Source organism: Mustela putorius, unplaced genomic scaffold, assembly GCF_011764305.1.
Source record: "Mustela putorius furo isolate JIRA1106 unplaced genomic scaffold, ASM1176430v1.1 tig00000430_pilon_pilon_pilon, whole genome shotgun sequence".
Lineage (NCBI taxonomy): Eukaryota > Metazoa > Chordata > Mammalia > Carnivora > Mustelidae > Mustela > Mustela putorius.
The window spans coordinates 22768225-22785941 of record NW_025421377.1 but is presented as its reverse complement, the minus strand read 5'-3'; the positions used below and the strand labels follow the sequence as shown (position 1 = coordinate 22785941).

The 17717-nt window shown below is 39.7% G+C and overlaps 1 protein-coding gene across 2 annotated transcripts in view; it reads right to left on the bottom strand.

Annotated features, from left to right (window-relative positions):
• The window catches only part of LOC101677150 (alpha-fetoprotein), a 54355-nt gene that overhangs the window by 13182 nt on the left and 23456 nt on the right, over positions 1-17717 (bottom strand). For both annotated transcript variants that reach the window (XM_004766282.3, XM_004766280.3), the window contains 5 exons: positions 14270-14484; positions 10580-10712; positions 8881-8978; positions 6352-6490; positions 2911-3134 (listed from right to left, as the gene is read on the bottom strand). In XM_004766282.3, coding sequence (XP_004766339.1) covers positions 2911-3134; positions 6352-6490; positions 8881-8978; positions 10580-10712; positions 14270-14484 — 809 coding nt within the window. The remainder of the gene's footprint in view (positions 1-2910; positions 3135-6351; positions 6491-8880; positions 8979-10579; positions 10713-14269; positions 14485-17717) is intronic.

Genomic DNA, 17717 nt, shown 5'->3' with positions numbered 1-17717 from the left:
GTGTGCGTAGGAGGGGAGGAGCCGGGGAAGAGGGAGAGAGCAGGAGACAGGGAATCTTGAGCAGGCTCCACACCCAGCCCAGAGACCGGCTGGGGACTTGAACTCATAATCCTGAAATCATGACATGAGCTGAAATCAGGAGTTGGACACTTAACCAACTGAGCTATCCAGGCACTCCAAGAACTCAGTGTTTTAAAAACCAGTATTATAACCCCATGATTAGGGTTCACTAAAAGCTATGTGTTGGTAAAGGTATGTGCTTTGAGCCAGATAGCTTGGGCGAATTTTCCAGCTCCACAACCTATTCACCTGTGGCGTGATCTCATACCAATCTTCTTGCCCCTTACAACTAAAATGGCATATAATGTTATCTGCCTCGTACATCTGTGGTAAGGATTTGGTGAGATGCCGTACATAACGCAGTGTCTATCTATGCCCGGAGAGCGTCCTCAAGAGAAGGCAAGCATGCACGCTAGGAGTGACAGAGACCTCGTTCCCCTACGTTCCCGAGTCCAGCCTGAGCAAACAAAAGAATGGCTAACTGAACACGACAGTGGTCTTCAGGTGTTGACTGGAAGTGTTAAAGTCTAGTTTGAGAATGGCTCACCCTGGCCACCGCAGAAAGGATTCCAAGGGTCAGCTGGCGTAAGATTGCCAGTGGTGTGATTAAACAGAGCAAGCACCAGCTTGTGCTTGCTGCCTGCGAGTACGTGTGCAATCCAGAGACAACAAAAATTTTGCCTCACTTGACAAGATGGTATTGCTGGACTCTTACATTTAGACCTTGCAAGTGCCTGTGTTAGAGTAAATCAATGAGTTAGAAATGCAGTAAGCTACCACTTCTAATGATCTGGGGGGAGGAGAAGCAATGAGGAGCAGGGCTCCCTTGCTTGCTCCTGAGGACAGGAACAGGGACAGCAGAAGGGAACTGCCGCCCCACCGTCAGGGGGCTGGAGAGCTGCTAATTCAGGGAAACCAGAATTTCACTCTTTGGCTTTTCCTAGAATGGCCACCTTTGGTCATGGCCAAATGGGGCCTTTGACAGCAGAATTTTACCAGAAGCAGAATTTTATTCTAGGGAGAAATGCCTGGGCCATGGGGGTATCTTGGCTCCGGGCTCAGGAGTAGAAGGGAGGCAAAGAGATGGATGATTGATACCGCTAAGAAGGCAATTCTTTGTCTACAACAGCAAACAAGGAGTCTCTTTTCTAAGAGCTGACAGTAAGTGTTCCATTCGATCCACCTAAGCAAGAGTGGGGAGAATTGGGGAAAATGCCAACCACCTATGAGATCTTAATCAGCTTATGCTCTCAGAGGCAAACAGCGAGTCTGCTGCTCTGAAGTCATGTGCACTGACGTGTACTTCCAAAGCCAAGGCCATGACCCTCAGTCACCTTAGCAGCGGTCCAGTCAGAAATCTGAGTCTCCCAGGTCACCCCTCTTCATGCTGAGGTTTCTACACCCCTAATCTGATCCATCTCCTGCTCTCCTGGTCCTCTGTCTCCTTTGTCACTTGAGGCTTTCTCAAGAAAACATCCCTCTCTCCACAGCTTCTCTTTGAAACTTCTCAGTCTTGCTTTATACAAAAACATGAGGCTCCCCAGAGGACACTGCTTCCCCCAGGACCTTTCAAGAGAAGGCTCTTTTTGCTTGAACTCCATCTACTTTAGTATCTAGGTCTCTTTTACTTCCAACATATCTCTTTTTCATGCTCTTTGAAAAGCCGTTGTTCCTCTGAAGTACACTTTATCCAGCTCTAACATCCCTCATCCCTACTTATTCCTGCCCCATATAGAAAATCTGGTCGTTCTCCCTCATTTTTGATGACTTGAGACCCAGCATATCACCTTGCTCTCCACCATTATCTTGACATTTATCATTTTCCATAGTTTCAACAACTGCATTAATGATCCACAGGTAGCAGATCGATTACCAAAATAGACCAGTTATCCATCTTTCTCTGTATTCATGTCCTTTGCAATGTGATGTTCCAACTCTTCCTATCAAGAAATGAAGTCTATTTCTATACCCTATTTTCATCTGGGCTGATCCTATGACCTACCTTACAGAAGCAGTGATATTGCATGGTTCCAAACCTGGGCCTCACGAGGCCTCCATACATCTACCTTCTCCCAGCTACCATGAGCAGAAGCCTGGGTTAACCTTCCAGAGAATGGAAGGCCACATGCAGCAGAGACAAGCCATCCTAGCCAAGGCCAGCCTCAGCCAGCCAGCTCCCGGCTAACTTAGCAGCTGACCATACGCTCTTGAGCAAGCTCAGCAGAGAATGGCTGGGACTGGCCCAGGTCAACAGACTCATCCAGTCAACCCACAGGCTCCGTTGCTGACTTCATCCAGAAGCCCTTTTTACATAGAACACATGTTGCATATGTATATACATATACATCTAAATATACATTTATAGACATCGTATTCTACTGGCAATATTTCTGACCAATAGTCTAAAGTATTAGAAACAGCAACCAAATCAGAATAACGCTTTGCAAAGTAATAACTCATATTCATAAAATTTTCTAAGTTATAAATGTTTTCATAGTTTTCATATGTATTACATATGCATATCTCACACACACAGCCACACACACACACACACATACACACGCAAATGCTCCAAATTTCCCTTGTTAGGAAAAATACATTAATGTACTTCTCTGTTAATATTTTTTGACCAGTAGGCTTCAGTCTCACTAACTGAGCTCATTTGGGTAACAACCACGATAGCCATACTGCAAAACCGCAGAATATTTTCAGTTCTAACCGACCTCCAGCGTAACACTGAGCAGATCCATTCATTCTGCAGTATTTTACCTGAGCTCACTTTACCGTTCTCTATACCTGCTCCCTTGCGAGCAGAACAAAGTAAATAACAAATTAAACAAGGATTCTTACTTCTGTTTTTCAGTTTGGAACTCCTCCTGAGCTTTGCACAAGTTCTCTTTAAGGCTGATGACTTGGTCACAGGATAAAGGTGGAGAAATGTAAGTCCCGTCGACTTGTAGATCATCAAAGCACAGCTTCCTGAAGGCATAGGAATCATCACAGCAGTGGCCCACACCAGCATTGATAGGCTCTGCCTCATGTCTTCTGCATAAAGCTCCAAGAATTAGTTTTGCCTTTCTCAGAAGAGAATTAAAATAAGAGTCATAAGGTTTTGGTTATATATATATATATATATATATATATATATATATATATACATTTTACTCCATAGAAAATAAGACTCATAAATATTCTCAAATTCTGGTTTCTGCTAGTTTCATCTGGATTTCACTGTTTGGGAAAAAGCAGGAGTGTCAGATGCAGCCTGGTTCCCAGACTTGTCCTCCCTCGTCCACCCATTTTCAAGTGGAGTTCACTTGGACTGCACCTCCAGGTTCCTTCCCATTCCAGTTTGTAGACTAGTGTTGACTTAAGGTAGGAGTTTCTTATGCACTTTTAAATTAAAATCTAGCCTCAAGTCAACAGCACTGCAACTTTGACTCAGATGTATAACTGATGAGTGGAGCTCTTACTTAAGAAACTCAAATCCAATTTGTTTCTATTTTTATAACTGGGCAACTGTAACGACCACAGAACTTGGCATATGGTAAATGGTCTATGAATATTTATTGAATGAATAACTGATGATGAGAGAAATTCTTGGATCCTATTTCAGTTACCTCCTTCATTTCCTTGTCCTCTTCTAGAACTGTCACTTTGCCTGCTCCTTGTGTGTCTGATTCTTATCCTGATGTTGCCTGCCTATATGCCTTTCCAAGTATGACTCCCCAAACTCCCAATCATTTATGTATTGGGGAATGAAGTAATTGAAGCCAGTAAGCATCAACATTTCATGTATGAGTTTTTCTATTTTAAATGTGCAGTAACCATAGAGATCACCTAAAAATAAGGCTTTAGAAACAATGTAAGTCTAATTGAAAGAGTTCCCCAAGGAAGACATTACTAGATAATAAAAACTTATAATAAAATAAAAGTTAGGGTTAGATAATAAATTTTTTTAAATCTGCAATCAAAAAAATGTATTTTATCAGAAGAAGGACCAATTTCGCATAAACAAGATGTTCTGTCAAGAACAGAGGTTAGAGAAAGCTGTCACCAAATAAGAATTCCATAGTGTTAAACTAATAGCACTTGAGAGAGACCTAAAGAGTACATCTTGGAGACTTGAGCATAAAGGTCCCTAAAGGGATGCTCTTCCTTGTGAGGAAGACATAATTTCTCATTCCTCAGGATAGCCTGGAAGAAATATCCCTTAAGACCATCCCTTCCCTTCTTCTGATTCTATTTATACAACTACCCATATTTTCATTCAACTTCCTAAGTATTTTGATTCAAGAAAAAGTGTAGTCCAGCTATTATGTCCATCAACAGATGAATGGATCAAGAAGATGTGGTATATATACACAATGGAATACTATACAGCCATCAAAAGAAATGAAATCTCGGGCGCCTGGGTGGCTCAGTGGGTTAAGCCGCTGCCTTCGGCTCAGGTCATGATCTCAGGGTCCTGGGATCGAGTCCCGCATCGGGCTCTCTGCTCAGCAGGGAGCCTGCTTCCTCCTCTCTCTGCCTGTTTCTCTGCCTACTTGTGATCTGTCTCTGTCAAAGAAATAAATAAAATTTAAAAAAAATTAAAAAAAAAAAAAGAAATGAAATCTTGCCATTTGCGACAACATGGATGGAACTAGAGCGTATCATGCTTAGCGAAATAAGTCAAGCAGAGAAAGACAACTATCATATGATCTCCCTGATATGAGGAAGTGGTGATGCAACATGGGGGCTTAAGTGGGTAGGAGAAGAATAAATGAAACCAGATGGGATTGGGAGGGAGACAAACCATAAGTGACTCTTAATCTCACAAAACAAACTGAGGGTTGCTGGGGGGAGGGGGTTTGGGAGAAGGGGGTGGGATTATGGACATTGGGGAGGGTATGTGCTTGGGTGAGTGCTGTGAAGTGTGTAAACCTGGTGATTCACAGACCTGTACCCCTGGGGATAAAAATATATGTTTATAAAAAATAAAAAATTTTAAAAATACAAACAAACAAACAAAAAACAAACAAACAAACAAAAAAAAAGGACCAATTATTGGAAAGACATTTCTCATTGTAAATGAACATTGGAAAGATATTTCTCATTGTAAATGAACACACAGGTGGTATTCTGTCTAATAAATTTAGAACTTGTGAGTTTGATGTGAGATAATAAAAAATATAAATATTTGATCTTTGACACCAATTCCTGGCAAAGTTCTTCTGAAACCCTTGTAAATTCTTAAGTGATAAGAGAACTAGGAGCATCTTTTTTTCTAATAAGGAGATTCTAGGTGGACTTCTGGGTGGGGGCTGGTTCTCGGAAAGACCAAGTCATAACTAGGAGGTTGAAATTTCAGCCCCACCACCACCACCCATTCTCCAGAGAGGGGAGATGGGCTGGGAATGAGTTAGTAACTGATCATGTATACATAAGGAAACTTTTCAAAATCCCAATAGTATGGGGGTTGGAGAGCTCCCAGGTGGGTAAATCCATCCACATACAAAGAGGGTAACACATTCCAGTTCCACAGGAACAGAAGCTTCTGAACTCAGGACACTCCCAGACTTTACCTTATGTATCTCTTCATTTGGAAGTTCGCCTATTTCCTTTTTCAAATGTTTTGCCTATCTGGTAAACTTAAGTGTTCCTCTATGTTCTGTGAGCTGTTCTAACAAATTAATCAAACCTGAGGAGGAGATCTTGGGAACCTTAGATTTACAGCTGGTCAGTCAGAATCACAGGGGACAACCTGGACTGGCCATTGTTATCTGAAGTGGGATGGAAGCAGTCTTGTAGGACTGGTCCCTTACCCTGTGGGATCTGATGCTATCTCCAGATAGACACTATCAGAATGAGTTAAGTTATAGGACACCCAGCTGGCATCCCAAGAAATTGCTTCTTGTGTGGAAAAACATCTAGTGTCAGAGGTATGGTGACTATTGTCTTTTTTGCCTATATATTTGATTAGGATGACTTCGTCTAAAATCAGCATTGTCTTTGAAGTTGTTGACAAAGTCATTTTTGTTGGCTTGAAAATCCAAGAGTTAGACCCTGGAGTATGATCCAGGTAAAGACTTGTTGAACCTGACATCACTACCTTTAGGGAAGTAACAATCTTACCTCTGCTGCTAACCAAGACAATTGGCATGAGATGGCCTAAAAGAAGTTTTCCTGGGGACAGAAATATTAAGTTCCATCGACAGTTCATAGTCGTGTACATGAACATGAGATTGATTGCCGGAGGTTGGAGATTAGGACCATGAAGAGGCAAACATGAAGTCAAAATGGACTTACCGAGTCCTCCATGCAGGCAAATCGTTGCTCATCTCTTAGTGGACAACATTTGGTGGCAGCGGCTGCCATGTTCTTTGTGAACATAACCAACTCTTGAGCAGATAGTTGTGGGGCTTTCTTAGTATAAAGGATTATGAGCCTGAAAGAATAATTTCCTCTTACTCCTGGCAATGACGACATGCCTCAAATGAAGAATTCTAGAGTTTCCTCAATATTTGACAATCTCTAGCTTAGGCTGAACAAAACATTAAACGGGGTTTAATTCCTGTTAGTCCTTGCTCCAATGGCCCAATAACTTACTCAATACACCTAGAATTCCCTTCACACCTCCCTCATACATTACTCCACGCTGATCCTCTGTGGGGTGGGGTGGTGAGTGCTTAGCAAGGAAACTATAAGAGCTACACTCTAAGAGCTAACAAAATCAGACTTAGTAAACAGCTTCTGAAATAAATGTATACACAGGCCATTACAGCCTCTGTTTGTCTACAAGTGTAGGAATAGGGGGACAGCAACAATCAGCAAACAGGCCCCAATATCATGGGGCTCACACCCTAATGAGTGAGATAGCAGGTATACTTAATGTAGTGACAGGAATTCAGAGCACTGTAGGTGCACAGAGAATGGCATCGGATCCTATTCCCGGGAGGTCAGGCACACCTCCTAAAGGAAATGGCATGTGGGCTGAGAGCTAACAATAACAAAAAAAAGCAGGTGAAGGGGAGTGAAATTGGGAGGGGAAGCCATTGCATGTGATTGTTGTTTTGTTTCGTGGAGTTTTTTTTAGTGGGGGGAAGGTATTGGGGATTAGAGACAGAAAGAGAAAGAAAGCTTAGTTAGAGAATTAGATTTGCTTTATTTTTAGGATAATTATGGTTGCCATATAAAGAAAGAATGAAGGTGAGCAAGAAGCAACGTGATGTAAGAAGAAGTTGAAGACCATTCCAGAAGTCCAGGCAAGAGACAGTGATTGTCTCAACTAGGAGAGTGGTGGTGGGAATAGAGGGATACAAGGGAGATTTTAAGGAGAAAGACTACTGGATTTGAAGACAAAAAAAGTTAGAATCAATCATTGCTTTTATATTATAATGGAGTTGGGGAAAGAACTTAGCTGTAACATCTAATGAGCAGGCAACCTAATCCAGCGGGTCTAGTATGTGACTCATGGACCAGCAATTATCAGCAGCCTTGGGTACTTGTTAGAAATGCAAATTTTCAGGCTTCATCTCAGACTTAGGTAATGAGAAACTCTGGGGATGAGGCTGTGTTTTAACGAGTCCCCCAAGTAATTTTGATATACCCTAAATTTTGAGAACCACGATCTTCTCCTTAAACTGGACATTAGCAAATGAACACAATATAGAAATAATAAGCCAAATATTCTTTCTGAAAAAGAAATTTCTGGATCCATTATTCTGGACAGTAATTTAATTTTTTAATTAAGTAAGTAATTTATTTATTGTTTTAAAATATCACTTTAATTTCCTGCACAATTTTTGTGTTAGTTCAGATAGATGAGATTTTGTAACAATAACAAAAAATGCAACTTTGTTGCATGGCTTCAAAACACAGTGGCTTATTTCTTGTTCAATCCATATGCCCAGTGCAATTTGGCGTGATGGTTCTGTTTATCTGGAACCAAGACAGATAGATCAGCTGCCATCTCAAATGTATCCAACTGTTGTGTCCAAAGGAGAAGAGAAAATAGGAAAGCATGCATTGGTTGTTAAAGCTTCTGCCCCCAAAGTTTTCACATTTTATTAGCCAAGTCAAATCACATGGTGTGACATCCATATTAAATATTTTGCAAATCCTCCAATGAAGAGATAGAGTCTATTTCTCTACCCCTTGACTCAGCTTGGGCATATGACTTACTTTGGTTAATGGGGCAGTAGCAAATGTGATGTAAGTAGAGTCTTAAAACTGGACATCCATTTCAAGCTGAATTTATGGGACACTATATCAAACTGAATTTTTCAACACTCTACTTCTAAATAGACAGTAAGACACTAAAGAGCCTAAAAATTAACTTTTGGTTTTTCATATAGTGATCTTTGAAATACCAGTCTCCCTGCACATAAGAGGTTTATGTGTTCTCTCTAGCAGACAGCTATCTATTCATCTCTACCTTCCCTGGTAAAAATAATTAATTAATTAATTAATTAATTAACTATATGACCTAACTTGACTCTGACAAAGGGACCCAACAACTGCAGGCAAAGCTCCAAACTAAATATTCAGGTGGAGGGAGAAGCTCCCGAAGAGACTGCAGGAAGGCAGCCAGGGTCTGCTTGGTTCACTAGCTTCTGAACATTGGCCAGAATTGGGAAACTGGCCTGGAAAGCCATGTAGAAACATCTAAGGCAATGTGGACATCTGTATTATCAAGACAAAGATAGCTAAGTTAATTCTGTTTTTTCCCTTGCCTTCTGAGATTTCAAGGTTGGATGTACACTCTTAGCAGCTCTAAGCATCAGGAGTTAACACAAACTCGCTAACAAGTATGAATCTGGACAATTGGAAGCCTACCTGTCATGGAAGTCAGCCTCTCCCAATTTCTCATGCAAATCACAGTGATGTTTTACATGCTCATGGCTTTCACGAACCACTCTTTGGAACATCTCTTGCTGGAAAATAAAGATAATCAATGTTATCACTGTGACAATATATCTTGAGGTAAGATTGCAAAGCCCTGATAGTAATATAACAGTTTTCCTAAACCCAGGGCTTTATTTATTTAGTGAGCTTACAAATCTTGAAAAACATGTTCTGGTAAAACAGGAATGACCATGGATTTTGTGGAGAAAAGAAGTGGTACAACAAGACTGATACTTAGTTTCTGGTGATATAAACTCATTTATGGGTTGATATGTTGTACTTTATAAGCATAAGGCAAATCATTCATCAAGCCAAAGAGATCTTTAAAGGTAGTTTAGAGATCTAAGTTTGATTGGTCAGAGTGTGTTGGTTATATTTAATAATACAGCCTTTTTACATAAGCAGCACAAATACATAGATAAGATACTGGCATAGAAATATAGATAGGTTTTAAGAAGTCACGGTTTAATAAAAATATGTAGCAGCCTTTAATATAGTAAAGTACTCCACAAATACACATTGAAGCAAAGCAAATGGAATTCTCAGAGCTAACTGCTAGTTCAAAGAGTTCTTCAACTGTGTACATAAAACTCCAGTGGGAAACTACAAGTGACCTTTCAGGCTTGGTTGTTCAGTAGGAAGAGAGGTTATCATCTTAACTAATCTGACCCAGTGTACTTGATCTTACTGAGCAGTGTTTGTTACAGTGAAAATTTTACCAGATTTGCAAACTGTATGCCTAGATTTAGCCCTTAGCCTTGTCCCTACTGTCTGTGTGAAGTTGGGCAAGTATTTTAAACCTTAACTGAATACTCTCACCTATAAGATGCAGTTAATAATTCTGGCATGGCCTATGTTACTGTGCTGGTGTGACAATCAAATAGGACACTGGTTGTAAAGTTGCTTTGTGAACTCGAAACATCCATGCTCCTGTAAGGTGCTATTATCATGATGATTATTGTGGGGGTCCCGTGGGGATGCTGAAAAGGGGTGCTCACCCACAGGGGAACAAATTACCTTCACTGACCCTTCTTTCTGGGAACAGAAAGGTGATAGATGTACGTGCTTGAACCCAGAGAGGACTGGGCTCTACCTGTACCACTACCCCACCCTCTGTAAATGTGTAAGCCTTCCAAGAAGCCAGAACCACCTGGTTCCTGGTAATTCATGGATAAGTGATCATTGGGTCAGGGACATAAGGTCACCTGCTTTTTCCATGTCACATGCACAAACAGCTGTTGCCCGTGAACAGTATGACTTCTGGCCTGAAGCTGGGTCAGTTTCCAGGACTGCTGAGTGGAAATAGTCAACCTTCTCATACCCTAGTATGCTGTGCTTGCCTGGCATTTGCTTCGGTCCAGTGGACACTCTTATTAAAAGAGAAGATTGCACAGAGAAGGTTTCATGAAACATACAATCTGTAAGACAGTGACTCACATAGAAAGCTGCTACAGTTTGATGATGTGGCCTTCAGTTTAGATGAAAATCATATTTGTTGTGCAGCATTGGTAATTAGCAAGAAGATGCACAATCATTTTATATAAAATATGGCTCTACCAACATCTCTGGAATTTTTCCTATGTTGGTAATCACTTATGAGTAACAAGTTAAAAAATAAAAAGGCATTTACCCCACGGCTATAGCATTCCAGAGGATTTTCTAATTTACAGCAGTTTGCCAATAAATTTTGATAGACCGTATCCACTCTTAAAATCACAGGAACTGCCAATTCTGAGTGTCTTCTTGAATATTCATAAAGAAACCTGTATCCATCCATATGAAACATATTAGAAAGTTAACAGTAAAATTCAGAAGTCATGAATTTTCTTTCAGAACCCACTTACTACTATGAAATTTATTCAATATTTTCACTGATTTTTAGACATTTGGAAATTTGGGGAGGATGGCAGGGAGGTTTAATTGACTACATTTTGAGATAAGGAAATAGAATCAATAAAATTACTTGATTTTTCCAAAGTCACACAGGAGTGGGGTCAGATTCAGAACTTGAAACTAAGACAATCTGATTAGCTGATAGTTTCTGGTTCAGGGTCACTAACTTACTTTTATGAGAAATTAATTTCCAGTGTTTAGATGAGAGCACATTTTTCTCAATCACCTTGGAGGCTAGATTTTATAAGTATTGGAATTTTTTTGACAGAAAGTGCTAGCTAGGTCTTAAATCATCATCTTCCCCTCTTTTCCAGCTAAACTTTGAAGCTTGAGTGGTTCAAGCATAATGTACACATTCTTCTGGGTCATAAGAAAGAGAATTTGGACCCTTGAGTGTTTACAAAGGAATCACAGAGTAGCAGGAGGCACCTTCCAAGTGATCTTATCCAACCCCTCAGTAAGTAGCTGGAACACAAGAGCCTAAGGAAATTAAGTGGCTTGACCTACATTCCAAAGTTTATGCATGACAAAGCTCGTCTTTCGAACTCTGGTCTCCCAACTAGTAGCTTAATGTGATTTCCACCCAGAAGTTGTGCCTATCAACTTTTCCAGTACCAAATGTAAGTTGAGGAATGAGTGGATTCAGGCAGTGACATTTACTTTCATAAGCCATATCAAATGTAATTTCAGAATATAGTCCAGGTTATTCTACAAAGAGCTTTGGAGAAAACTCAAATTCTTTTGCTTTGCTGGAGTTTAATTGCTCCAAATAAGGCTTCACAAGGTGACTTTGGAAATACTTCAATCACACAGCAATATGGTTTTAATATTGCATATTGAAATCAGTTTGTCTTGCACAAGTTAATATGCATTTTGGAATGGACACCTGAGATGTTAATATTCCATCAATCTAATCTCTAAGTGCTACACCACGCTTTAGTGATAGGTATTAAATTAATTAGAATAGAAGCGCTCACCAGGTCTACCAATCTGAAGCCCTCCTGAGGGATGAATACCTTGGAGCAAAGTTTGCAAACACTTGATCCTCTCTGTGTTTTTAAAAATTCTGTATTAGTTGTCAACACTTAAAAATCAAGCGGCTTCCAGCTTCTTTCAAAAATGCAGTAGACCTGAGCACCTGGGTGGCTCAGTTGGTTAAGCAACTACCTTCAACTCAGGTCATGATCCTGGAATCCTGGGATCGAGTCCCACATTGGGCTCCCAGCTCTAGGGAGTCTGCTTTGCCCTCTGACCTCCCCTTTCATGTTCTCTCTTACTGTCTCTCTCTCAAATAAATAAATAAAATCTTTTTGAAAAAATGCAGTGAAATAAGTCAAGCAGAGAGAGTCAATTATCATATGGTTTCACTTATTTATGGAGATAGCAAATAGCATGGAGGACAAGGGGAGATGGAGAGGAGAAGGGAGTTGAGGGAAATTGGAAGGGGAGGTGAACCATGAGAGACTATGGACTCTGAAAAACAATCTGAGGGTTTTGAAGGGGTGGGGGCTGGGAGGTTGGGGGAACCAGGTGGGGGTATTAGGGAGGGCACGGATTGCATGGAGCACTGGGTGTGGTGCAAAAACAATGAACACTGTTATGCTGAAGAAAATAAATAAATTTTTTCATCACTAGCCATCATGGAGATTCAAATTAAAACTACATTGAGATATCACCTTACACCAGTTAGAATGGCCAAAATTAGCAAGACAGGAAACATGTATTGGAGAGGATGTGGAGAAAGGGGAACCCTCTTCCACTGTTGGTGGGAATGCAAGTTGGTGCAGCCACTTTGGAGAACAGTGTGGAGATTCCTCAAGAAATTAAAAATAGAACTTCCCTATGACCCTGCCATTGCACTCCTGGGTATTTACCCCAAAGATACAAAAGTAGTGAAAAGAAGGGCCATCTGTACCCCAATGTTTATAGCAGCAATGGCCACGGTCGCCAAACTGTGGAAAGAACCAAGATGCCCTTCAACGGATGAATGGATAAGGAAGATGTGGTCCATAAACACTATGGAGTATGATGCCTCCATCAGAAAGGACAAATATCCAACTTTTGTAGCAACATGGACGGGACTGGAAGAGATTATGCTGAGTGAAATAAGTCAAGCAGAGAGAGTCAATTATCATATGGTTTCACTTATTTGTGGAGCATAACAAAAAGCATGGAGGACATGGGGAGTTAGAGAGAAGGGGTTTGGGGTAAATTGGAAGGGGAGGTGAATCATGAGAGACTATGGACTCTGATAAACAATCTGAGGGGTTTGAAGTGGCGGGGGGTGGGGGTGGGAGGTCAGGGTACCAGGTGGTGAGTATTATAGAGGGCACGGATTGCATGGAGCACTAGGTGTGGTGAAAAAATAATGATACTGTTATGCTGAAAATAAATAAATTTTTAAAAAATTTTAAAAAGAAAATAAATAAATTTTAAAAAATAATAAATAAAAATTAAAAAATAGAAATCATCCATAAAGTCACCATGTAGAGATAATTAGTAGTAGCATCTTGGTATACTTATTTCTAGTGTTTTTCTATGCCTAAATAAAAACATATATTTACAAAATAGGAAAAAAAATGCAGTAGACCTTATGACCCAGCAATTGCACTACTAAGTATTTACTCCAAGCATACAAACATAGTGACCTGAAGGGGCACATGCACCCCAACGTTTACAGCATCAATGTCCACAATAGCCAAACTGTGGAAAGAGCCCAGCTGTCCATCAACAGATGAATGGATATATATGTGATACACACACACAGACACACACACACACACACACACAGTCGAATACTACTTTCCATTTGCAACAACATGGATGGAACTAGCAGGTATTTTTCTAAGCGAAATAAGTCAATCAGAGAAAGACAATTATCATGATCTCATTCTTATGTGGAATTTAAGGAAAAAAACAGAGGATCATAGGAGAAGGGAGAAAAAATATTCTCTAAGATGAAATCAGAAAGGGAGACAAACCAGAAGAGACTCTTAATCATAGGAAACAAACTGAGGGCTGCTGGAGGGGAGGGCGTGGGGGGATGGGTTAGTTGGGTGAGGGACATTAAGGAGGACACGTGATGTGATGAGCACTGGGTATTATATAAGACCGATGAATCACTGACCTCTACCTCTGAAACTAAAAGTATATTTATATGTTAATTAATTGAATTTAAATTTAAAAATAAAATAAAATAAAAATGCAATACACCCAGCCAGCCCAAGCCTGCATCCCCATATGCTAACCAGTGGCTGAGGCCATGTAAGTAGCTGCCACCTTCAACCCCACCAAGCATCTCCTCTTGAACAATCTGAGTCACCATTTACATTATGGGCGCCTCTGTCATCATTCAAGTCTACAACCCTCCCCCCAAATTCATAAATGCAGTATTCCATTGTGAAGATTTTTCAAAAATCTGTATTACTCTTGCAGGAAATCATCTGGCTCGTGGGAGAATTGTTCACACACAGATCGGTCTTCTGTAAATCTGCCGAGTGGCAAGGATGCAAGATGAGGCTTCTGCTCGTTTTCTGAGCTGATCACGCACTCCCCTCGGAACGGCGCCAGCTGTGCACAGCACAGACTGATTTTGCTGGAGAGGCTCAACTGTTTGGAGAAGGTATAGTTCATAAGCTGGCTCTACGAAACATCAAAAAGAGTTTGGTGTTTGATGACTTCATTCTGAACTTGTTTATTTTTATTGTTATTACCAGAAAACCAGAGAAAAACTTGACATCTTCTATCGCTTTATCTTTGGCAAACTGAGTGAGAGACCAAAAACGTCATGTATCTAGTGACTCACTCTAATAAAGAAGGCTTCTCTATCTGACCTCACTCAAGGGTCACAAGCTCCTTTCTCATCTCTTAAGGAACTGAAGGGGAGACAGACTATAGTATTGTTTCCATGGTTAGCCCCACAAGATATAATGCAGAGTTTTATTGTCCTGCTATTGTTGTTACTGTTTTAGGATTCCAGTGTGGAAAACATTTTTTCTCCACCATTTACCACACATATTGCTATAATATTACTATTATGCTTACATATTTAACATATTTACTGATACGCACATACACAAATAATTACGTGTGTGAAAAAGTTAATCGCTACACTAAGAAACTCACAATCTAATTGGAGAATAAAATAATTAACGATTGTAATGCAGTATAACAGAAGTTGTAGGAGATGTGCATATGTGATGCTTCGGAAGAAAAAAGATTGGCAATCCAGGGTGGCTGGAGGTCGGAGTGAAGATGTTACACAGTTTAGTCCTGAAGGACAAATAAAAGTTACTTGGAAACTAATGAAGAAGAACATTCCAAAATTATTCATCTTTACATGTAAGAAAATCCTGGAAGTGAGATTATATGATGTATTTGAGGAAATGGCATATAGGATGTTTGGGGGTTACTGAGAAACTGTAGTTAAGAAATGATGGATGGGGCTTACTCTGCAAAACAGTGTGGAGCTTCTTCAGAAAGTTAAAAATAGCACCACCCACCATCCGGCAAGTGGGCTTCTATATATTTACCCAAAGAATACAAAAATACTAACTCAGAGGGCTTCATGAACCCCAACATCACAGTAGCATTATTTACTACAGCCAAACTGTGGAAGCAGCCCAGTGTCCACTGACGATGAATGGCTAAAGATGAGGTGGTATATATGCAACAGAATATCACTCAGCCATCGAAGGAATGAATTCTTGGCATTTGTAACGACATGGATGGAGCTAGAGGGTGTTATGCTAAAAGAAATTAGTCAGTCAGAGAAAGACATGTACCACATGATTTCACTCATGTGTGGAATTTAAGAAATGAAACAGCTCAACGGGGGGAGGGGGGAAAGAGGCCAACCATAAAACAAACTTCATTTTGAGGGTTGATGGAGGGGAGATCGGTGGAGAATGGGCTAGGAGGGTGAGGGGTTATTAAAGAAGGCACTTGTGATGCACGTACGTGATGAACCCCTGAATTCTACTCCTGAAACCGAAGGCCATTCATCTGAGTATATGTGTAAAATTAAAAAGGAAAAGGCCAAGAACAGATCAATTGGGAATATCCATTTTTAAAGGGTAGTAGAAGATGGGAAGAAAATTGATGAAAGAAATTGTGAGAATACAGATATACCAAGTAGATGAAAAACTTCTCCCACCACTATCATCTTCTAGACACACCTTTGCCATCATCACTGGAAAAATAAATGAGTGCAGTGGTTGACAGCTTTGGCTCTGGAGTCAGACTTCCTGACTTCTTGACTTTGCTACTTCCCACCTTTGTGACCTAGGCAAGCTGCTTTGTCTCTTGGTGCCTCGATTTTCCTCATCTATAGCATGGGGTTAAAGTAATACTTCCTAAGGTTGTGGGAACAAAATGTGTTAATAATTATTAGGAACTAAAAAAAGAGCCTGGCCCAGCTTAAGTACTATAAAAATATTTCTTGAATAAAAGTGAAATGCTTAGAATTAGTGGCTGACACATAGAAATCATTTTTAAGTTTTGTACTATAACAATTATTATATAACCCCAGAATGTTGGTATAATAGTGTCTTGAAGTCAAAGAAAAGAGAACCCTACAACATAAAATTGAATGATGTTGACTGAGTGATATAACAGGCTGATAAGATCTATTAATTTGTACATTTGGTATTAAAAATTGACATCTATTATAAAGATTATGTGCTTCTTGAATTGGGTGTGATATTGTGAAGCATCACATGGAATGATATAAGCACTGATGAGTGTTTAAGAGACTTTCCAGGACACACAATTCAAAGGCATATAATCCATACACCATTCCTAAAAGCATTAGGAGGAACACTCTAATGATAAGAGAATTAAACCAATATGAAAAATAAACAGTAAAAAGGATGCACTTATCATGATGAGCACTGAGCAATGCACAGAATTGCTGTATCAGTACATTGAACACCTGAAACTAACATAACCCTATGTTAACTAATCGGGAATTAAAACTTTTTTAATGAATAAATAAATAAACAGTAGAATACAGAATATGAAAGAAATGATAGTTCAACTTAAACCATTCTGGTTAACAATGTTATTAAAAAAGAAATAGTACATCAACAGATGAATGGATAAAGAAGATGTGTTATATATACACAATGGAATACTATGCAGCCATCAAAAGAAATGAAATCTTGCCATTTGCGACAACATGGATGGAACTAGAGCGTATCATGCTTAGTGAAATAAGTCAATCAGAGAAAGACAACTGTCATATGATCTCCCCTGATATGAGGAAGTGGAGACGCAACATGGGGGGGTTAAGGGGGTAGGAGAAGAATAAATGAAACAAGATGGGATTGGGAGGGAGACAAGCCATAAGTGACTCTTAATCTCATAAAACATACTGAGGGTTGCTGGGGGGAGGGGGGTTGGTAGAAGGGGGGTGGGATTATGAACATTGGGGAGGTTATGTGCTGTGGTGAGTGCTGTGAAGTGTGTAAACCTGGCGATTTACAGACCTGTACCCCTGGGGATAAAGATATATTATATGTTTATAAAAAATTTAAAAAAAAAATTTAAATTAAAAAAAAAGAAAGAGAAGAAATAATACAAAAAACTAAGAAGTCAACCTAAACAAATGAAATAAAAACAGCTGAACAGAAAGCACGAACAATAATGGAAATTTACAATCATAATACAAATGACTGGGAATGTTTTCGTCCTTGTGTTGGGTATCAAATTCATGGATGTCCACTAAACAATTATGTTTATAACAACAACAACAACAACAAAAAAAAAAACAGTTAAACAAACCTAAGAGAACTAATAAAATTAAAAGTAGAAACCTAGTAGAATTAATAAATAAATCCAAGAACTTTGCCTTGGAGAAGACCAAGACATTAAAT